Raw genomic sequence first — 22,308 nt, 5'->3', positions numbered from 1 at the left:
GCGGATTTTATTATTGCGAGTACTTTCTGGCATCGAACCCCAGCAAAAAAAAACGAGGGAACACTGTATTCACATTTTTTTTGTAACTCTAGGATGACACAAGATGGCTCCAATGTGCCAATTGGAAAATAGGAATTGGTATCAAGGAAGTACAGTGGGGCTAGGGACGTGAAAATCTGCATATAATTGACATCCATTGAAAAGTATTGGGGACGTTTTTTGTTTTTTTTTGTAAACCCAAAAAACTAAAATCTAATTAAAAAATTTGGATGAATATGTTTTTCATGAAAAATTGGTATTGGGGGAGCACAAACCACTCGTATATTAAAGTGATAGTGGACTGAGACAAACTTTGAATATTAGGGAGGAGTTAAGTTTAGCCTGGGTTGTGAAGTTAGTTGTGGAGAGTCTTTGCCTTTTGTCATTTTTTTTGTCAGTCAAAACTTCTTACAGGCATTTCTTTTTAAGGATAATAAAAGAGCTTGAAGTGGCTCATAGTTACAAGCTCGGTCCTCGGGAGATGATTTTTTTTGTGTGTGCGCGTGGCGATGCGCCGTGACATTTTCCGAACGTCAAAATATGTGCCCGGGCTCAGTAAAGGTGGGGAAGCACTTGTTGTCTATGGCCAACGTCTCCTCCCGGAGGAGCGAAAGAAAGCGACGCTAAGCGGTGTGAACGCTTTGGGCTTATCGGGGCCTCTGCTGCGGTTCTGTTGCACCAGGAAAAATAGCGGAATTGGGAAAAGTCCCCCTCAAACGGCTCCCCAACCACGCTCTGCTCCGCTAACGGGCGGCTCAGGAGCAGCCGCAGCGGTCCACCACCATGGACGGGATCTTGCCGTAGATGATCTGCTCCTTGCGGTTGAAGTAGAGCATGTTGATGGGCGACATTTTGGTGGGGGTGCAGCAGGGCCCGGCGTTGCCCCGGGGGTTGGCCTTGTTCACCAGGTGGGTGTGCGGGTACTTCTGCAGGTGCATGTACTCGCACTCGCCCGAGCAGTAGTTGGCCTTGTAGCGCTTGGGCGCGATAATCCAGTCCCAGCCGAAGTCCTCGAAGTCCACGGTCAGCGGGTAGCGGCAGCAGCGCGACTCGGGCGAGTTCTCGTCGCAGTCCAGGCCCGCGTCCCTGCGCAGGCGCCGCGGGCCCTCGCTCAGCTTCACCTCCATGAACGGTTGCTGCCGCCACACAGGGAGAAAAAACAACATGGAGACGACGGGTCCACATAACTCCAATCGGGACTCACGACCATCAAACTTAATTGGCGTGACACAAAAAAAGAAGTCGCTAAATTATGTAACAAATTTTTAACAGTTTTTTTTTTAAAAATGAGAATAAAAAGCGTAATTGTTAAACTCCTTTGCCATTTTGACAGAAGTAACCCCCTTCGCTCCCGGCTGTTTTACTGGATTTTTACTGATTTTGCAAGGTTCACAGAATATCGTGTTCTATTGCCATAAAAACATTAAACCGACCTAGGGTCTCTTCTTTCATCGAAAAAAAAAAGGATTTCTGTTTCCGTTTTGCAGCAATTAGCATTAGAATATAGCTAAGTTTCATCATTATTCACAAATCTATTTAGAAATGTGAGTAAATGTAGCTCTTTTTTTTTTAAACATGGCCCTGGTTGATGTCTTTCATTCTGCTGCCACCTGCTGGCCGTTTGTGTAATAACTACTATTTCTTCAACCGTTCTTTGCAGGTGAGAGGCTGCATCAAAGCCTTCTGTATGCTCTTGTATAAAAAAAATATAAAAAAACGTATAAATATGTCTTTGGGACACTTACTACATTTAAACTAAAACATACGTTTTTGGGATCAGTACGTCTTAAAAAGTGAAATGGAAACTTGAACAAGTCGATAGCGTAGCGCTCTAAAGTTTTCTGCTGTCAAAACAAAATGTTCAGAAGGTTGCCAGGATCAGCAGGATTGCTTATAAAGTTCACTGAAAACTTCAATAAATAGTTCCCTGTGATTTCAAATGATGAACTTTTTATCGGCCGTCAGATTTTTGGGGTAAAAAAGGCCGATACCGATATTTGTCCAAATGCTCAAAATCGCCGCTGATTAGGCCGATTATCGGTCTGTCCCGACATAGGACAACAAACTTGTCACCTGTTTGTCCCCGTAAAATATATTTTGTTCATACGCATAAACATACATTCGAATACTTATAGCGTCATTCTAACTCGTAACTAATCATATTTGAAAACATGCTCATTTCTATTCCAACGAGTCCATATTTAGCACAATTTAAGTAGGAAACAATCTTTTCTTTTTCTCTCCTATTGTCCAACAATTTGAAAGTTGAACAACTCTCAAGTCAACCAGCGTCCATCACAAGTGACGGCGTCCAACTTTGGAGGTTCTCGGAGCACTTTTGGCAAACGCAGCGCAGTCATAATATTATGAAAGCTTCTGGCCTCGAAATGGAATCAAGCGAGGTCTTGTCATTGCCGTCGTTTGCCATCTGGACGTGACGTCGCCAATTAGTCGCATTTGCGGAATGCGGCGCTGGTGGGCCAATTGGATCTTTTGATTTTGGCACGAGGCCAAATGAAGGCGAGCGCCCTAAAGCTTAACCGTCTCATTAATGTTCATTTCTCAGGAGCGGCACAATTTTTGGGAGTTCATGAGCCATTTGCTGGCTTTTTTTTTTTTACTTGTTGTTTGTTTACATTTACACTTAAACTTGCATCTAGCGCCAGTGAAAAGCTCAAAGTTTCAGTCATCTACAAAAGGGGTCAAAAATAACTCAAATTGGGTCAAAAGGGACTGACTGACCCAACATTTTCTTTTGTTTTTTATTTAAACCAAAAAGTTGGGCCAAATGAATAACATGCAAAAAGCTCAATGTTTTGAGTTATTTATTTAAGCCAAAAGGTTGGAAATGAATAATCCACAAAACAACCATTTTTTCAATTTTTTTCTCCATCATTTAATTTAATTTTTATTTTTTTTAACAAAGTAACTCAATTTCTTTGGACCGACACGACTTTTTGGATTTTGCATTTAAGCCAAAAAGTTGAGGTAACTGAATAACCCCAAATCCTTTTTTAATTGTTTTTTGTGTTACATTTTGACAAAAACGAGAGAAAAAAAGACCAATTCTTTGTTTTGTTTTGTTTTCAATTTCCTGGGTTGCTTGTGAATTATTCATTTGACCCAACGTTTTGGTTTAAATGTTTAACCCAAGCAGTTGGGTCGTCCCTTTTTAACCCAATTTGAGTTCTTTTTTTACCCACATTTTTCCGAGTGTATAATTAGAAGGAAAAAAACAAAGAAATTAGCACATATTCTTTACATATTGTTTTGCCTAATAGTATAGTTGACTAAGTCATGAGTGAACATTTTAGACTCTAAAAACAGTTGGGTTTAAAATTAACCCAATTATGGATCAAAATTTGACTTTATGGGTCAATTTGACCCAACTTTATGGGTTGTTTTATACAGAATGACCCAATTTTGTGAGCCAAGTAACGAATCTGACCAAATATTTATGAGTTGTTTTATTTATTGACTCAAAACTAATGGACCCATAGTTGGGTCATTTTTGACCCAACTGTGTTTTAGAGTGTAGGAAACCCATTTTTTGCTACTTGAGTGAATTTGACCCAACGTTCTGGGTTGTTTTTGTGCTAAACAAATGAGTTTGGGTGAAAGTGAGCCGGCACTTTTAAGATCCATACATTTCGAAGCGCTCATTTTTTTTGTAAATAAGAAGAGTTTGAAGTGAATCTCACCAGTCCTTCCTGGCCCGGCTCGGCGGAGGTGACGGCCAAGTCGTTGCCGGCGTTGTCGTAGGCGTTGATGTGGATGCCCCAGTTGGTGTCGGGCTGGCGCAGCCACACGCTCAGCACCTGCTTGACGTCGATGCTCTGCCAGGAGGCGGCGCCGGCCTTCACGTCCAGCTTGAGCGAGCGCACGCGCGCGTGCCGCCCGCCGCCCGGCGTCAGGCGGGAGATCTGCAGGAAGACGGCGGTGGCCTCCTCGGCCGCCCGCAGGTGCACCCACAGTTGCGCCCGCAACACGCGGCTGGCCTGGAACTTGGGGGTCAGTGAGAACAGGCAGCATTTGGGCGAACCGTCGGCTTGCACCGCCGGATCGGCTGAGGGAGACCAACGACACGTTCTCAACAACCAGCCAGCCGCTAATCAATCCATTATTATTCACCAGCAGCGCGATTGAAAGACAAAGTCTGACAAGAACGATGACCATTTTTGTCATTTAAGTCACTTAACTGCCATTGACGGCTATAGACGTCAAAAATTCATTTCAACTATTTCTAGTAGTTAAACATTTTTTCCACTTTTGTTAACAAGAGTATGAAAACCTAGGAAAAAAATATTGTATATTTAGAACAGATATGAAATTTGTGATTCATTGTGAGTTAACTATTGAAGTAATGCGGTTAATTACAATTTCAAAAAATTTAACCACCTGATGCAATAAAAAAAAAGATTTTAAATTCATTTCAACTATTTCTAGTAGTTTAACATTTCTTCCACTTTTGTTAACAAGAGTATGAAAACCTAGAAAAAAAATATTGTACATTTAGAACAGATATAAAAGTTGTGATTAATTGTGAGTTAACTATTGAAGTCATGCGATAAATTACAATTTTAAAAAAATTAACCGCCTGACGTGATAAAAAAAAAGATATTAAAAAATAAGGGGCGTCAGGTGATTCATTACAATTTTTGACGTCTATAGCCGTCAATGGCAGTGAATGAGTTAAAAGGAATCTGACTGCCATGACAAGTTTACTCTATAGTATTTATTTGGTTGTTACTAACATAACTATGAGATTCATTTTTCAAAAATCATTTCCAGTTGAATACATTTTGTAAAAACTTTATTTGGACATACGCCGCCATTGTTATTTACGTCGCAACGCATTCATTGCGTAGTGACGTGGAATGGCGGCTGTGATGTGAAACGCAAGGTAAGCCTCCGTAGCGTTCCTAATCGAAACGCGCCTCCCAAAGGGTCTTACTTGAATTTCTATCAGGTTCAACTTTGAAAGATGAAGTTTAACTTGTCGTTTTTCACACTGCAGGTGTCAACAATTTGTCTTGCTAACGAGACACACACTATGAGTGACATTCTAATCAAAACAAGAAAACAGAAACATATCGTCAACTTCCTCAACATCAACTACTGAATTATAAGCACCTGCAAAATAAAGTTGTAAATATCTATAAGTGGAAGTATGACTAACCAAAATTAAATTGTAGAATCTGCCGCGGGCGTTACTTACAAATATTGACAACATAATTGTAGATGTCTGTAACTCCAGTTAATGACATTTACAATTTGATTCTGATTATAGTACTGATATGCAATATTGGTGTTGAATATTGCAATATTGATATTATTGGGATATGTAAAGAAATGACATTTTTATTATCTAACGGGGGGGAAAAAATCATGCAGCCAAATAAGCAAGTTCAACGTATTTTTAGATACATTTATATATAAAATGTATATTAAAATATATATTAAAGATACTGTTTTGAGGTTATTTCCATATATGTCAGATAGCGATGATGCCCTTTAAAGGTTGCATTTGATTCATCCACTTCAAGTTCACAATATTTTCAGATATCTTCAAATCAAGTTTGACCTAAGACAGTTGAAATTGTCCACGTCTGTCATTGCGTTTTAACGTGACCAAAGTGACGTCACGGATATCGTGACTGAAAACCACAACTTTACCACTAGCCAGAAAGACGTTGCAGATCTATTTAAAATGCTCATTCCGGATAGTCAACGCAAATAAACAGTGGCCAAGTGAAACACTGCTTCCAAAGGGAGCTGTGGGCTCATCGCGCACATTTATTTGCTTGTGAAGGAAACGCGCGCTTTGCATCTGATGCTTTCAAGTCTGTGCGTAAAAGTGACTTCACGTGGCCGTTGGCACTTTCGCATGCGGTTCAAACGGAAATCCAACGACTTACGTTCCGTGGCCATCATCATGATGGTCTCGGTGACGGCGTGCTCGTCGTCCTCGTCCACGACCAGGTCGCGATTGTCGTCCCCCAGGACGTCGTACTGGTCCAGCAGCTGCTGCAGCGGGGGCGCCCTGGGCAGGAGCTGCTTGACCACGTCGCGGCTGATGTTGGGCGCCTCCTTCATGCGCAGCTTGCTCAGGATTTGAGACTTGATGGCGTTCAGGCGCATGCTTTTGATTTGCTGGCGCATGTCGCAGGTGGAGCACGGCTCCGACGGGTCCTCCGGCCCGGCGGAGGCGGACCAGGACGACTGCGTGTGCGTGTGCGTCTGCGTGTCGCACAGGCTCAGTGCGGCCAAAAGCATCAGCAAAGTCAGGCCAATGTGAGAGGAACGCATATTGTGCACCCAACAACGACCCCCACTCAAAAAAAACACACACACACAAAAAAAAACAATCCAACAGAGTGCTTTCGGATTCAAGTCCAAACACTGATTGGCATCACTTGATTAGCGCGCGCCTTTTTATCCTCACACTTTTTTTAAAAGTGGCGTCCAAAACGATGATTGGCTGGGCAGGCCAACAATGACTTTGAACCATGACAACTTTTTTTTTTTCTTCCTCTGTCACACCATAAAGGGGTTGGGGTGGAGGGGTGTCTGGGTCACGAGCAGATTGCGGATAGATTGACTTTTCGTGCGGCGATTGCGCAACCGGCGGAAGCGAACTTGACCTTCTTCGCGCAAGACGTGATGCGCATGCGCCTGACTCGAAACCTCCTTTCTCCATAACGGTAAAACAAAAATTTTAAATGATGGCGATTAACTGTTTTTGTTAACTGCATGTAATTAAAAAAAATAGCAAGACAATTTGAGCAACAACTTCATTTTACATCATCATGAATAAGAAAAAAGTGCTGATGAAATAGATTTGTTTTAAACTCCGCACATTAAAAATGTCAAAACAATTTGGCAACAACTTTATTGTAAATAGCAATCAACACAAAAGTCTGATAAATTTATAACTGCGCACAATAAAATAGCAAAACAATTTGGCAAAGTTTATTTTGCATAACAAATAACACAAATAAAAAAGTCCTCACATTTGTATAATGTACAATAAGATTGACAAGACAACGTGTCAACAGCTTCATTTTACATAATCAAAATATTATGCAATATTTTTCTGATGGCAACATTTTGATTTTTAAGTAGAAAATATATTCCCTCCTTCTTAATCAGTGGTTAGCGATATTTTTTTATCGCCCTAAAAACTACATTAACACCAACATTAAATTACAGTTGCCTTGTAGGCCTGAGTATGCAACAAAAACAATTACTATTATTAAAAATATATATATTAATGTAAGCCACTGTGACTTTATAAACTGTTTGAACATTAACACACTACTCAAATATGGGAAAAATAATAAGGAACAATATTTATTACATAATTAAACTTTCCAGAGATCCATTTTCTGGCTAGAGGTGGAATACATGTACGGAACTTTGAAGATAACTACAGTACCAAAAAACTACTTAGGGAGTGATGCTTTTGCTTACCACTAGAGGGAGCCTTTTTTTTTTTTTTTTTTAAACCTCACTAACGCAAATGAAATTTCTTACCAACAGAATTTGTTCTTTCATTTTGGAAGAGACAGTTCCTTTATTTCTGCGGTTGAGTAATTCCACATTTGCGAGAATTCGCGTGTAGCCATCATCCAAACCATTCCAAATATTACAACTAAGGAAAATGCACTTTTAATGGCAACTGTGCCATCTAGTGGACATTTGTAGACGTGCAGTGTAACGGCGCTGAATGACGTCCGTCAACTGCACTTCTGCAAGTGTCCACCAGACAGTGCTGCTGCTCCGGCCAATTCTAATCTCTCGCTCCCGCGCGCGTGCACGTCGTGTGCTGGGCTGAGATCAGTCAAGATGATCATCGAGTGAGAACCCGAAGCGGCACCAGTGCCAATTCTTCTCTCCCGGAAAGCGCGATCCTCTTTGGATGAGGAGGATTGTTGAGCGTGTTTATTTGCACGAGTCAACCTGAACGTCCCCGGGCCCGGAGGAGACCAGGATGACGTCACACGCCTTTCAAAGTATGTCACGCTCTTCTTTGCTCACACGCTGCACGTGTGCTCGTCTCCCGTCTTGAGATTGAAGCAAACATCTGTATTCGATTCAGTGCAGTGATGCGGCGTACAGGGGGTCGATTCTCGCACTCCGACTGAGCTGCGTGGCCGCGTACGTAAGTCGGATAACGCCGTTGTCTATCAATCCAATCGGGTGAAAAGAGGACGATAAGTGAGCATGCCTTACGGTTCGCTACGGTATCTGGAAACGTTGTATATCGCGTCGGTCGTAAAGCGAGGAACCTTCATCCCACACCCTCTTATCAGACAGGCAAGTCATAAACATTTTATTGCTAAGTATAATTCACAGAACTAAATAACTGCTTCAAACAAACACTTCTCAAAGATTACATGCAAAAATATGTAACTTTGCAGGTAATACAACTCTATTCTGTACTTATTGTTTTGAGTCCCACTGCTAACACATTTTGAGAATCGCTATTTTAGTTAATTACTTAGCAGAAAAAAAGAAAGGAGGGGAAAAAAACGAATAAACTACTTGAACAGGACATTAGTACTCTGTTCTTTAAGTAGCTCATGGAATTAGAAGTGAAACCCCTGCCGTGTTTACAATACATCATACTACATCTGTGGTGAAGTCATGATAACATTAAACATTTGTATGACAAAGAGCGAACTGGCCCGATGTGGTGTTTACGGTCTGTGAATGAATTGGAGCCACCATACGCTTGTTTAGGCGAGCAGATGGGAGGTAGGCGGCGTTTGGTGCCGCCTCAAAAGGACGCAAAGCCGTAAAACACTCGCAGCACAAGTGAGACGCGCTTTCCAATAAAGTGACCCCCCTCCCATCCCATAACCTCACAATGATTTCACTCGGGGTCACGCAGATGTCAGCACTCATTAATTACTCTTCAGTCCACTACACTAAATTGACGATACGGCAGCTTGGTGATGAAGTGCTACCGCCATCAGGGAAAATGATCTATTCTTTCACTGTAACAGTCAATTCAACTGTTAAATTAAAGAGTGTAACGAACCTTGGAACTGTATTTCTTTATATGTATAAAAAAAAAACCATTTCTTCTTGTTTTGTTTTGTTTACATTATTTTCTTCATTATTATTTCTTTTTTACGGAAGCATGTTCAGTAAACATTTTTGACTGGCGATTGCGATGCGCATGTGCAAATTAATAGTCTGTTGTATTATGGCAAAATATGCCAACCCTAAACTATGCGCTGCCGACATGATAAATTAAAAATGACAAATAATGTTGTTGTTTTAACGTATTTTTTGAACAATTTGGCTGTCAAATATATTGACGGCCAAACGAAAAAGTGCTGCATAGGCACAAGAAAAACAAAGAGGCGCCACCCTGTGGCGCGGTGCCAAACTGCGGATTGTTGCAATACTCACCAGTCAACATGCTTCTGCGCTTTTTACATGAAGGTGACAGCCAAACAATTGGTTCGTAGACTTGTATTTTTAAAACTATGAGTTTGTGCTAAGTGTCCGTCGTTTTCTTGTTCCGCTACAGAAGGACTGACAACAATGTTTATTATTCCTCTTTTCTCACCTTGGACCAGCTCTCGCCGTTACCAGAGCATCCCGACCGGCTCCACCCGGAATGTGCGTCTCCTCCTCGGCGGTGTAAATCCTCCACGCACATGCGGCCTCCCGACCCGGCAGTCGATCGCCGCAGTCCATCCATGCCAAATCCTCCCGACGATGGGTTGCGTCAAATCCAAGAGGAGCGCTTCCCGCGCCGACGGTGAAGCGGCGAGGACGCGAGGCGACAAGGCCTACTTGGTCCGCTCGGAGGACGCGTCTCCTCGGGCCGACCCGGCGCTGCTGGAGTACGCCCAGAAACTCTCGGAGGAGATCATGGCCAGGGCCGTGCAGCAGTGGGCGGAGGTGGACCGGCGCTACGGCGACATCCCGTACATCGAGTGCGACGTGCCGTGACCATCGACCACCAAATAGTTGATCGGCGTCGAAGAAGAAGTGACGTTTGGTTTCTCCCCCAGCAAGGGTCGAATCACTCGCATATGTTTGACACCTTCCTGGCTCAACCCCGTTTTTTTCTGGACTTGGCAGTGGGTAAGAATCAGGTCTTCCCCGGGGACCCAATTGGATGTTATCGTGTCCCTGACCCGGATACATCAGGTGTCCAAAGGAGGCGTGTCCGTAGTTAGCGGTGTTGAGACGGTGAGAGTACGCTGCGGTTTTCACGTCAGAACGTTTGCTGGTGGTTAGCACGTCTGCCTCACAGCCATGAGGTTCTGGGTTCGAATCTCAGGTGTGTGTTCTCTGGCTTCTTCCCACATTTCAAATACACGTCGTACGTTAGATTCATCAAAATTGTACAGGTGTGAATAAAAAAGAGAAAAACTACAAAGAAACTTGTTTTTGTTCGTATATTCTTGAAACATATTTTGAACGGGCTAATTGGGGAATTTTCTAAGGCCCCTCACTAGTCAAATTGGCCCATTTAAAAATACAGTTTAATGATGATGTTCATTTTCTTGTTTTTATGATACATCCTATACTGTACATTCGGCGGGAAGAATTTGAACCATGCAGATCAATGAATTTGAGTCAGCGTGTCCATCCACGGTCCAAAGTCTTCCATCGTTCTGTGTGAGCCAGGAAGTCTGCGTGTGAAGGTTTTTGTGTGAGATGCGAGCAGTTTGGTTTCTGACCTACTTTCAGGATTGGATTACACGTGGACTGATTCTCCAAACGGGCCACCCAAACCAATCCCTCGCATATTTTGGAATTATGCACGTCACAGCCGAAAGAGCCAACGTCCTCATTTGTCCTCCTTAACACTTGGGCGGGCCTTCATTTGGTGGAGATTTTTATTTTTATTTTTAAACTGCTGTGTTTATTCTCCCTCTCTCCTTCATGACCTCCCCCAAGGCTCTGTATCGTTCCCACCACCATTAAAGACGACAAATTATGGAAATTTGACTTGGCTGGGTGAAGCGTCGCCATTTCCAAGCAATGTCCAGATAAAACAGAAACTGTCATGTCAAAAGTAAACAGGGTTATCAGACTTGGGTTCTGAAAAGGGGTGCATACTTGAGCGTTTTGTGTGTGTGTGTGTGTGTGTGTGTGTGTGTGTGTGTGTTGGGGGGGTTGCTCATGAAATTTGGTGGTTTGGTAACACGTCTTCACCTGTGAAATTCAAGTCATGCTTTTATTGTCTTCATGGGTGAAAAAAGGTGATTTTCACTTCTATCTGGATTGAAGCCTGAATGTCTGCCTTTTGTGCAGTCACTCGCTTCCGCTCGCCTCAGCGACTCCACCCCTTGGTCGTTATGGTAACGGAAGCTCAGCTGGGCATCGGTCCCCGCAGTGGAGAGGGCGTGCAGAGCGAGCCGTGGCAAGTGTAATGAGTTGGTTTTGATGAAGTGCTGCACCCATTAGTGAAAATCTCTCTTCAGACTCGCTTGCCTTGTCGTAACGCCCTACCACAACCCTGGTTGTCGTGGTAACAAACATATTCATCCCGTCATGCCATTACGACCCAATCAGGCAGTATTTTAGTGCAACTGCTGGAATCGCTCATCTTATTTGGAAAATTTGATGTATTTGGGTAATAATAAAAGAAATCATAAAAAATATAAATGTAAAAATGCTAGCGGTTTATTGGAATATTTTTATATTTGTAAGTAAATGAACTTTTTTTTTTAATATACATGATTTGTGTAAGATTTTAACATTGCTTCCCTTTTTTCTGTATCGATTATGCGTCATAATATTAAAGTGTTTTTTTTTTTTTTTACATGAAACAAAATCTTTCAAATACATTTTTTAATAAATCAAATTGACCCACAAAATAATGTGAATTTCAAAGATTAGTATTCGTTTTTTTATTTTTTTAAAAAGATTTTGTGGAACAGCATTAATCGCGTTGCTTGTTGGATAAATCATTGGGATAAGGATCAATGGTGGGTTTGGAACTTGCAACCTTGGCGCTGCCGATGGTCCGCCCCAGCGCACGACAAGCACATGGACAATAAGAGAGGAAGCAGCGTGCTAATCTGTGGCGACGGCGTAATCCCAAACATATTGCTAACACACTAAAGATTAACGTCGACTCTGCAAGTCTTCTTAAGCGGATGTTGCTTGTTTTGCTGCAGGGGGGAAAAAAAAAGCTTGCTGGAAAGTTCAAAGTTTACAAACAGAATATTAAGTCATTTTATTTGATATTATTTTGATTGGAATTGACGCTTATGGAAAAACTGAGTTATGTTGCGGGTCAGATTGAACCAAAACTAAAAAAGGAGTTTACAACCCAAGAAGGGAGTTTATAAGATGCAGTGTGGCTTATTTTTTATTATTTATTCCTGGTTCAAAGTCAGCCAGGGTTAAAAAATACATCAATAAAATAAAAATTTAAAAGGAGATCATGAGTTGGGTTCCAATATGCCATTTGTTCATTTAATTGATACAGTGGGTCAAAATGACACTGGGTAAAAAAAAAAAAATGTTTTAATAAATATTGAATCAAATGCAACATGTTTAAAAAAAATAAAATAATTAAAAACTTTTTTTTTATTATTATTATTTTGAAAATCCACCTTACCAGATTGTCAAAGGCTGCCAGTATTATTTTTGCTATTTGCTGAATGACAAGATTGAGATTTCAATTTGTGAGCGTTGCAATGAGTGTATTTGGTTTGTTTGCTGTACTTGTCTGACTTTATGACACGACGGGTCATAAAAAGAAGCAGGGAGGCGCCGCCGTGCTCACACACACACACGAGCCGACCATAAAAATCGACTTTACAGGACTGGATGTTCCACAAGTGAACGTCACGCAAGGAAATTATGTTTTTTCTGGAGGAAAAACACTTCATAAGCGCATATAAACAACACGCTAGAATAAAGGCACATTTTTTAAAGAACAAATTGAGTGGAACAACATTCCTGTTACTTTGGAGTAAAAAAAAAAAAACATTGAAAAAATAAGATTATATTTCTACTGGCCTTAATTGTTTTGGTGGGTTGTTTTTTTAATATAACTGGAAAAAAATCTTTTTTTAAAGTTCTAAAATTTAACTCTTTGACTGCCAGACGTTTTCAGAAAAGGGATGCCGTGGGTGCCAGCCGATTTAAGCATTTTGACTGATCTTTCAAGGTCCACAGAAAATGATGTGTTTGGACTACGGAAACACACATACTACCAAATGAAAGATTGGACTCTCATCTTTCATCAGAAAAAAAAGTTTGTTTCTACCTTATTCCGTTTTTCAGTAATCAACAATAGAAAATGGTTAGTTTCGCCTCTGTTTTGAAACAAACGTCTTTTAACGTCTTTGGCACTCCTCCATAGGATTTTACTAAACGTTATTTAACGTTTTTGGCAGTCAAAGAGTTAAAAGGGGGAGGGGTGATGAATGGATGCCAATTTTTAAATTGATATGGAATACTCAATTTTATTGAAAGCTTAGTATGTATTACATGTAATGTAAAACTCATTGATATTATTTCTGGGAATTCCTTATTAATGACTTGCATACACACTTCATTTAACCTGAATTTTACACACAAACAAAGCTCCAATTTTCATTTTGTTTGTTACCCTTTTAGGGGTGAAAAAAACGTAATTATAGAAATGTTAAATCAAAGATTTTTTTATTTTTTTTTAAAATTATAATAGTTAAACATGCAGTGGTTCCTGTTTTGACATTTTTGTTGTGCCAAAATCAACAAAGAGGAGATTAACAGCAGCCATAAAGCGCCAGTTGATGCTGTTGGGCTGCCAGTGTGTGTTTGATTGCGCTGCTCTTTGAACGCTGTCGTCTCACACAAATCAAGCGTAAACGGGGAAGATTAGGACATTACATAATAGCAGCGAGGATCGTTAAGAAGAGCCGGAAAGTCCAATAAAGCAGGAAGTTGCATGTGTTCAAGTCCTAAAACGTCGCACTTTACATTCTAAGATTGGAAATTGTTGTCATTGAGTGCCACCCATAGCAATAACAAGCAATTTAGACCCAATGTTGATTTGAAAGATTTCCTGTGGCTTCCTGTTTGGTCCTTTCAGCAATCATGCGCTCGGGTCGATTTGACCCGGAGCATGTTTGAGTGTCATTTATATCTCATTATTAACTCCATTACTAACCATTGATGATGCATTTGGCTACTTAGGGATGCATAATCAATAATGTAGGTTATTTAATGGATTATTTTCCAGGCACATCAAATGACCCAATAAAATGGCTGCATGAAATCAAAATGGCAGACTCTTTTTGGGCATGGCAACTTTTGTGGGTCGAACTCCTGATAAACACGACGACCGCATTTCATGTTATTTAGTGAAAGTAGCTTCGGGGCCTCATTTTTTTTTTAACTCTCAAAAATGGAAATGTTGAACAAGCCTGCAAATGATCGGAAATGTCGATTATAGTCACTCATTTGAAGCTTCCACAGGACACATAAGGAATGAAAACAAGAAATGGAATGGCCAATCTGTTGGCCGTTTGTTTCCATCCTGAGGGAACAAACGCATCGCTCAATGAAGCTGCAGTTGTCGTTTGTTTAGTTGACGAGAACACAAGGCGGGCGCCGCCACTACATCAGCGCAGACACGTTGCCCATATAAGGGCGTGTGCGCAAGCGCTTGACGCTTCACAGGAAATGCAATAAGGCACTCAAGTGGCACTTTTTGCACAGGAAATTTCCGCTGGGCTTAATCAGTGCTTCAATTCAACCCATTTACGGACAAAACTGTTTTTATGATGACTTTTGTGGTTAGAGTGACCTTTTTAATTTATAAACTGAGATAAAAGGTTTTTTTTTTTTTTGTTTTTGTCTTTTTTGGGGTTTTATTTTTTCGCATTGACCCTTGAACATTGTCCGTGTATGTAAGAAATCTAACATAGTAGGAGGGTCAAATTGACCCTCTCTTAAGTTCCAAATTCATTAAAATGATTTTTAACTCTTTGACTGCCAAAAACGTTAAATAACGTTTAGTAAAATCCTATGGAGGAGTGCCAAAGACGTTAAAATACGTTTTTTTTTCAAAACAGAGGTGAAACTAACCATTTTCTATTGTTAATTACTGAAAAATGGAATAAGGTAGAAACAAACTTTTTTTTCTGATGAAAGATGAGAGTCCAATCTTTCATTTGGTAGTCTGTGTGTTTCCATAGTCCAAACACATAATTTTCTGTGGACCTTGAAAGATCAGTCAAAAATGCTTAAATCGGCTGGCACCCACGGCATCCCTTTTCTGAAAACGTCTGGCAGTCAAAGAGTTAAAAATGGCAACAAAGACAAAGACGAAAAAGAGAAGGACCAGAAAGACTTTTATCCCAATTTTGTTCCTATTGTAATTATCTTTTTTTGGGGGGGGGGTGTCATTCTAAACTTGCTGCGGGTCAATTTGACCCATAACATAAGACACATTAAGCTAATTGACACCAGGTGGCCTATCAATGGCGAGGGCCGCTTGAGTCGTAAAATCATTTTCACATTATTAGTTGTTGCCTGAAAATGGCTCTGGATCTTGGCCCATCTTAGCCACCGAGTCTTGAGTGGAGAAAGGTGGCCATTATGTAAATGAGTAAAAATGGGCCGTCCCAAATTTGGTCAGAAATGTCAGAAAAGAAAAAGATTGACTTGCTTGTTTAATTTCACATTTGATGAATAAACAAAGGCCGCGTGCAGTCTATGACATCATCCATACTATAGAAAAACTCAATTTCTTGATTACCTGCCGCAAAGTTCATTCGGTGCACGTGCTGAAAATTGTCGGGTGACATCACAAGGTCAGATCCGTGTCGCCAAGCGAGGAGAAGCACTCCTCCACGCTGGCATCGGTGACCTCCTGCAGGGTGGCCGGCCTCCATTTTGGATTCTGGTCCTTGTCCACCAGAACTGGCAACGCGCACAAACGGAGTTGAGCGACATTCCCGGACGCGATACGCGGACACGGCGGCCAACTCACCAGCTCGGACGCCCTCGTAGAAGTCCAAACCTCGCTGCAAAGCACGTCATGTAAACGTTACGTGGCGTAATCGAACCCGAGTGTGTCGTGTGGTGCGTCGGTACCATGCAGGCCTGACTCAAGCGGTACTCCATGACCAGCACGTCCTGCAGGCTGAGCGTGGCGCCGAGCTGCAGCTGCTTGAAGGTGACTTTCAGGGACGTGGGAGACATCTTGGACAACGTCTGCGGGAGGACGAGCGAGCCAAAGACCACAAGCTGACGTGAGTGCGTGTCCACAATTTACTCACTAGCGCCCCCCCATGGAAAGTTTTACCAACGGACGGTCAATTTGCGGACATGTCTCTCGGGACTGGGCGCAGGAAAACGTCTCCAAGAGCCAAGATGGCAAATGCTCTTCATTTATATTTTGAAGATCATTTAGATTATAAGCGGCCATTTTTTCAGGTATGAGTGAATTTCTCTTACTTGTGGTTTAATCCCGCCCACCCCTAAAATTCAGGTGGTAGATCATTCCAATCGATAATTAGTCAATAAATACCTCTCACATATAAAGTTCAATGAGGGCAGGTATACATTTGAAAATATATGTTTTTGTTTTTGTACAAGAAAAATCAAACTTTTTTTTTTCCTAAAAAATTGTTTCAAATTATTCATTCAAATTTACTTGTTTTCCTCCAAACTGTTTTAAATGTACAAATATGAAAAATTAAATATTTACATTTGATTTTAAAAACAAACAAACAACAAAGCTACATTGAAAGTTTTTTTTATTTGATTCCCCCTCCCCCCCCCCCACAGTAAAATGGGTCAATTTGACCCGCTATATAACAGCAGGGTTTAGCAAAGTGCTTTTGCATTATTAATCCGCAGTGTGGTGAGGATGACATAAACAGCAAACAGTGGAGGTGTGGGCGGGGGAGGGGGCCTCTAATCTTGTTTTTTTTTTTTTTTCTTTTTTATAATCCCTCCTCGGTCTGACCACATTGGACGCTGCAAATGGATATTAGGTTGGAAAAACAGAATTAGGGAAATTAGTTATCGGGAAGCTACTTTGCTGTGAAAGGCGGCCGGCCTCTCCTCTCCCTGGACGGCAGGGGGTGGGGTGGGGGTGGGGGTGGTGGGGGGTGGGGGCAGCCGAGGGAGGCACAAAAACACCACTAACCCCATTAAGTGCTTAGCGGCGCTAACTGCTAATTACCAAATACACTCAAATGGCTTCCAGCGTGGCTAGCAGATGTTTAGCACGTGGTGAGGAAGCGGACGATCCCGGGACGACGATCCCGGGACGACGAGGCCTCACCGACAGACTGCACGAATGTGCATTAAAACATCAGCGCGCCATTTATTCTTTTTCTTCCAACAAAGGAATTGCCTTATTTGGGCGACTTACTTTTGAAATTGTGTGTATTCTGGTGAAAATGTAGAGATGGATAAAAATGGCTGGATTTTGTTAACTCGTATTCCACACAACACAACATTCAACAGAATAACATATTTAGACTTTCGGGCTGCATAGAACATAAAATTTGGGGGTTGATTTGAACATTTTAACATTAAAATGGGTTTTCCTGGTAGAAGATCAAAAACCAGGGACAAAAAAGGCCCAATATATTTCGAATGACTGTTTTTTGTTGTGAATGTTACGCGTGGCCGCGTCGCATACCTTCACTTGTTTCTTGGCAAATTCGGAGCCGTCAGCCTTCAGGTTGTGCATGACGCCTTCCATACTGCTGGAGTTGAACAACCTGCGGGGACGAGAGCACGCCAGCGTTGATAATGCCTGCTCATTTCACGTAGGTTATCAATCAGCAAGAGTGAATGAAGGCCGGATCCGGATTGTCCGTCTCATTACCTGTCGATATCAGACAGGTGCTCGTCCAGGACAAAAGGCTCGTCACAATCGAGGCTGCTCTGAGACGTGCGACAAACGCAGAATCAACGCCAAAAACACATCCCGACTCACTTCACTTTCGGCTCCTCACCTCGTTGTGGAAGGAATCCAACACTCTGGAGATATTCTCAGCAGACGCAGACTTCAGGCTCACCAGTTCCTTCTCCAAGTCTGACATCTGAAAAAAAAAAGACAAAACCAGCAAACTGAAAACAAATTGACAGCTGCTGAAACACTTTCACACGTTGAAGTTGGGAACAAAGTGATAAATGGTGACCCGAATACAAGAGATTTTTCATGTGCTCACTGCATGCACCACATACACCAACCGGCACAGTAAATTGGCAAGTGTCATTCAGTTGAAGTGCTGCCCCTGCCAGTGAAAATACAATCAGTGCTGTGACTTTTCCCAACTCTGCCCCTAGTTGTCATGGTAACAAAAGCCTTTCTCGCCATATCACATTGCACTCCCTCAAAACGGGCTAATTTCAGCAGTGCCATAATATGAGGGCGTAGAACATGCTGTCATTTTTATGCAGACTATTTTAAATGGAGAGAAAAAAAAATCTCAGAATGAGGGTACCTTGTTGGAGTGGACAAAGTGAGTTGCAACTCCAGCGGTGTGCACGTCGCGGCCTCGGAGGCGGAAGCCCGTCAGCGCCAGAAACAGGCCCAACTTCCCCTGAAGCCTCGGGAGGAAATAACCGCCTCCCACGTCGGGGAACAGGCCTGCCGTCCAAAACGCAAGAGGTCACAGGTCACAGAGCAACCACAGCAGCAGACGAGACCGCCTCCTCAAAACGGGCTCATTTCAGCCAGGATGACAGAAGCACGTCACACACGTTATCAACTCATTCGCTGGCAGCCATTTTCACTGAAGCAACCCCCTTCGCTCCGGGCTGTTTTACTGACACCAAAAGAAAGATTAGAGTCTCTTCTTTCATCAGGAAAAAGTATATTTCTATCGGTTTCCCGTTTTGCAGCAATTAGCATTAGAACATAGCTAAGTTTCATCATTATTCAAATTTGTTGAAAACACTGGGGGGGGGGTTGAGATAACTCGCTGCAACATGGCCCTGGTTGATCTCGTATACTCTGCTGCCACCTGCTGGCCGTTTTTTTGTAATAACTACCAAGCGTTCTCTTCAGGTCAGAAGCTGCATCAAAGCCTTCTGTATGCTCTAGCAAATGAGTTCAGAAAATTGGAACCTGTGTTCGATTGTGAAGAACAAAATAGTATAAAACTACATTTACGTCACAGCAAGAAGCAAAAGTGAAGCGTTTCATCATCTTGGAATGCGGATGGAATCAAATGTTTGTTTTGATTTGAATTTTGCATTTGTTAAGGTGAACTGAAGCTTTGTGGTTCCGTTTGTTTGTCGAACGCATCGGCGGCGGGATTACAGACCAGATGACCTCATTCAGATATCAGAAAGCGTGACGGATGACGATTTAATCTGTCCAGGTTGGCACGGGGGTATTAACAGTTCAGCAAGAGTACAAGCAAATATGAGCAAGTGATCGTTGTTAACAATAAAAAAATGTTTTTGCATTTTTATTTTCCACGGGCGGCTGAGCAGAGGCCACCTGACAGTAATTAATCTCATTAATGATCATATTAAATTCCAGCACGTGAGGCTGAACGTGTCCATTCGCAGCATTTTGGCCACGTCATCGACTGATGTAAAAAAAATAAAAATAAAAAATAAAAATCTGTAGGTGCTCTCACACACGAGTATGTTGAGTGTTGACGCCCACGTTGCGGCTTACCGAGGGCGGTCTCAGGCATGGCGAACAGAGTTCTCTCGGTGGCCACTCGGAAACGTCCGTGAACTGACAGACCAACTCCCTGAAAAAAAAACAAAAAAGATACGAGTTGAAAATATCAATTAAGGTAACAAATATGCTGTCGCTATCTCGGCTATTGGTTTTGGATAGCATTTGCCCTCAATATGGTCGCAGGGGAGCAGGAGCCTATTCCGGATGAATCTGGTGATGCCCGGGACTGGTCGCCAGCCAATCACAAGGCATATATGTCAGGAAAAGACTACTAAAACAGATGCATTTTATTTAGTTTAGTTTTTTTTTTTTTAAATGGTGGCAGTAGAGTGCTTAATAACATGTGTTTGAATGTGATTGGTCAATCCTAAACAGAGCCACATGCTCAGTTATAAAAGAGGGTGTGCACACTTGTGCAATCACATTATCTCAATTGTTTATTTTTACAACCACTTTAGAAAAAAAATGTTTTTCATTTAACGTGTACAGTCCAGTCCAAAAAGATGGAAAACGTTTTCAAATGATTCATCTGGCCTTTGAACAGGGTGTGTAAACTTTTTTATATCAACTGTGGTTCTGTTTTGGGTGTTTTAATCCCAAAACAGCTTTTTCACATTGTCATAATGTACAATTCTAAGGTAAAAAAATTATTTAAGCAATTTTGTAAGGGCAGCAGACGAACATGTCGAAGCCCAGCAGTAATGATTCATGTTGGTTATTTTTGGTGAGGGGGTGGGCGAGGTCATCATTTCAATTCAAGCTATATCGGACTGTGCAGGGTGGCAACAATGCTGCGTCATCCAGTCACGCCCACAATGAACTCTGAGCAGTCCTCTGCTGACACCCTCTGACGAAAGTCCAGATTGCACCTCATTTTTGGAAAACGCGTGTTGGTTACCTTGTCTCTTGACATCATCCACTGACTTCAAACCCATTAAGAAGCAATGTGTGTGTGTGTGTGTGTGTGTGGGGGGGGGGGGCATATACATGGCTCCGATCGGCAACTGTTCTCCAATCAGAGAGAAGCAGAAACTATCCATGTACTTACAAGTCACTATATATAATCAGCAGATAAATGAAGTGTAAAAAAATGTCACAGAGTAGCCTTCATTTATATTCAAATCAGAATCAGCATTTGATTCAGATTTATTGGCCAAGTATGCGAAAACACACAAGGAATTTGTCTTCACCGTCACTTTATTGTGTGTGCATATTATTGAAACTGATAATGGGTTTGTTCGCCACTTGATGGCACTAAATGCTACAATACTGTCTGAAAAGGGGAGCACGATTTGGACCTGCGGGAAAAAAACAACAACAACATTTTGACTCACCCCTCCCATTGTTATTCCATCGATTAAGGCAACAAATGGTTTCCTGCATGTTCCTGAAAAGATCACACAAGTGAGACGGTGACTAGTACAACAAAATTGTTCTCAGAGCTCACCTATGGCGTTGTTCAGAATGTATTCCTCGCGGAAAAAAACCCGCGCAAGCGGATCACCAACTTTCCCCGCTTCAGTAATTGCTGAAAGTAAAACATGTACGTGACAACAGTCAGTATTATTCAAATTGGAAAACTCATCGAGCACGCATATGCATCCATCAGTCCAACATTGGCGTCGGCTTTCTACGCACGCAGCATTTTTCCAAATTGCAAGAGTTTGTTTTTAAGCAACTAGTACAACTTCTCATACGTACCCCGGACGTCTCCACCAGCGCAAAAGGCTTTCCCGCCTACTCCTTTGATGATCACAAGGTCGGTGTCGCTGTCACTCTCCCATTTCTAACAAGGCAACATTTTAAAGCCGCACCATGAAATTGAGGTTTGACAAACTATGACTTTATGAAGAGCGCTTGAGCTCGTACCTTGAGCTGAGGGTAGATGGATCGGATCATGGTCAAGTTGAGGGCGTTTAGCACTTTGGGCCTGTTCATGGTGATCACACCGGCACGTCCCACTTTTTCCAGGAGAACATCCGGCTCCACTGAACTGGACATCTACAGTCACGAGGAAACAATTTCAGTTCATACGTAAAATATAGAATCACTTATGAAGCAGTGACGTCACAACTAGAGCAAATATATGCATGCAAATCTTTCCTAGGCTATAAATATAAAACAATATGATGGGAACTACACAGCGGTAACTGAGCGCGCATTCTTGTGTTGTGTCGTGTATGCATATTAGCTCATTGTGCGTCGTTCGTAATTTCAAAACATTTTATGTCGTAAATCGAGAACTCCTCGTGCTTTCTGTTGTAACCATCCTCCTAAAAACCTCTCACCATGTGCCCTTGGATTCGATGAAGTCTCCAGATGGCTCTGAGTCTGAAAGAAGTAACAACATGTTGACGTGTCGACGTTATTTATCAACGGTATGCCGATCGATCGGCGTGTGACACTGATTATTTGTTTCCCACAGTTGTCAGAAACAGTCAGTGTGACTGGGCCTTATAACATACTTCCAGCATTTCGTAATGGCAGCAAAAGACAAATACCTGTGTTTAGACGTCACTATTGTGAGTGACATGACTTTGATTCGATTAGCCTGTTAGCTGTTAGCGTGTGTTTTTCTTCGGACGCGGCACCTCCTCCAAGCGTACTTCCTGAAAGAGGTCCGAGCC

At 42.0% G+C, this 22,308-nt stretch overlaps 3 protein-coding genes across 6 annotated transcripts; 1 reads left to right on the top strand and 2 right to left on the bottom strand.

Annotated features, from left to right (window-relative positions):
- Positions 1–666: 666 nt before the first annotated feature.
- On the bottom strand, positions 667–6,397 carry mstnb (myostatin b). Its single transcript, XM_077580405.1, has 3 exons — positions 5,958–6,397; positions 3,741–4,105; positions 667–1,175 (listed from the first exon to the last, which is right to left on the bottom strand). Exons 1-3 carry the CDS (start codon positions 6,346–6,348, stop codon positions 795–797), a joined length of 1,137 nt encoding a protein of 378 aa, XP_077436531.1. The 5' UTR covers positions 6,349–6,397; the 3' UTR covers positions 667–794.
- A 1,450-nt stretch (positions 6,398–7,847) lies between these two features.
- On the top strand, positions 7,848–11,019 carry akap19 (A-kinase anchoring protein 19). Of its 3 annotated transcripts, none has more exons than XM_077580614.1 (2): positions 7,848–8,054; positions 9,633–11,019. In XM_077580614.1, exon 2 carries the CDS (start codon positions 9,775–9,777, stop codon positions 10,009–10,011), a length of 237 nt encoding a protein of 78 aa, XP_077436740.1. In that variant the 5' UTR covers positions 7,848–8,054; positions 9,633–9,774; the 3' UTR covers positions 10,012–11,019. The 3 variants fall into 3 exon arrangements, with proteins under 3 accessions (XP_077436740.1, XP_077436741.1, XP_077436742.1); XM_077580615.1 differs by having other exon boundaries at positions 8,054–8,199; XM_077580616.1 differs by lacking the exon at positions 7,848–8,054 and adding an exon at positions 8,070–8,203.
- A 937-nt stretch (positions 11,020–11,956) lies between these two features.
- hibch (3-hydroxyisobutyryl-CoA hydrolase) lies at positions 11,957–22,308 on the bottom strand. 2 transcript variants are annotated; one of them, XM_077580612.1, is made up of 15 exons: positions 22,183–22,308; positions 21,970–22,012; positions 21,551–21,682; positions 21,383–21,467; positions 21,129–21,209; positions 21,016–21,068; positions 19,673–19,751; positions 18,486–18,631; positions 17,994–18,080; positions 17,864–17,922; positions 17,675–17,756; positions 16,114–16,233; positions 16,010–16,043; positions 15,776–15,939; positions 11,957–12,188 (listed from the first exon to the last, which is right to left on the bottom strand). In XM_077580612.1, the coding sequence occupies exons 1-14, from the start codon at positions 22,212–22,214 to the stop codon at positions 15,824–15,826; spliced, it is 1,149 nt and encodes a 382-aa protein (XP_077436738.1). In that variant the 5' UTR covers positions 22,215–22,308; the 3' UTR covers positions 11,957–12,188; positions 15,776–15,823. The 2 variants fall into 2 exon arrangements, with proteins under 2 accessions (XP_077436738.1, XP_077436737.1); XM_077580611.1 differs by lacking the exon at positions 11,957–12,188 and having other exon boundaries at positions 15,672–15,939.

The sequence above is a fragment of the Vanacampus margaritifer genome, chromosome 11, assembly GCF_051991255.1.
Source record: "Vanacampus margaritifer isolate UIUO_Vmar chromosome 11, RoL_Vmar_1.0, whole genome shotgun sequence".
NCBI classification, from domain to species: domain Eukaryota; kingdom Metazoa; phylum Chordata; class Actinopteri; order Syngnathiformes; family Syngnathidae; genus Vanacampus; species Vanacampus margaritifer.
Note: the sequence above shows the minus strand (reverse complement) of the source record. Positions and strands in the feature narration are given on the sequence as shown.

What these genes read in the sequence shown, in the direction of transcription:
- akap19 (XM_077580614.1), top strand. Translation starts at nt 9,775, where the DNA reads ATGGGTTGCGTCAAATCCAAGAGGAGCGCTTCCCGCGCCGACGGTGAA.
- mstnb (XM_077580405.1), bottom strand. Translation starts at nt 6,348, where the DNA reads ATGCGTTCCTCTCACATTGGCCTGACTTTGCTGATGCTTTTGGCCGCA. An exon ending in CATGATGATGGCCACGGAAC is followed by an intron (nt 4,106 to 5,957) that starts GTAAGTCGTTGG and finishes GGTCTCCCTCAG; the next exon opens with CCGATCCGGCGGTGCAAGCC. An exon ending in AGCCGGGCCAGGAAGGACTG is followed by an intron (nt 1,176 to 3,740) that starts GTGAGATTCACT and finishes GTGTGGCGGCAG; the next exon opens with CAACCGTTCATGGAGGTGAA.
- hibch (XM_077580612.1), bottom strand. Translation starts at nt 22,214, where the DNA reads ATGTCACTCACAATAGTGACGTCTAAACACAG. An exon ending in CATTCTGAACAACGCCATAG is followed by an intron (nt 21,069 to 21,128) that starts GTGAGCTCTGAG and finishes TGATCTTTTCAG; the next exon opens with GAACATGCAGGAAACCATTT. An exon ending in ACTTTGTCCACTCCAACAAG is followed by an intron (nt 18,081 to 18,485) that starts GTACCCTCATTC and finishes TTTTTTTTTCAG; the next exon opens with ATGTCAGACTTGGAGAAGGA.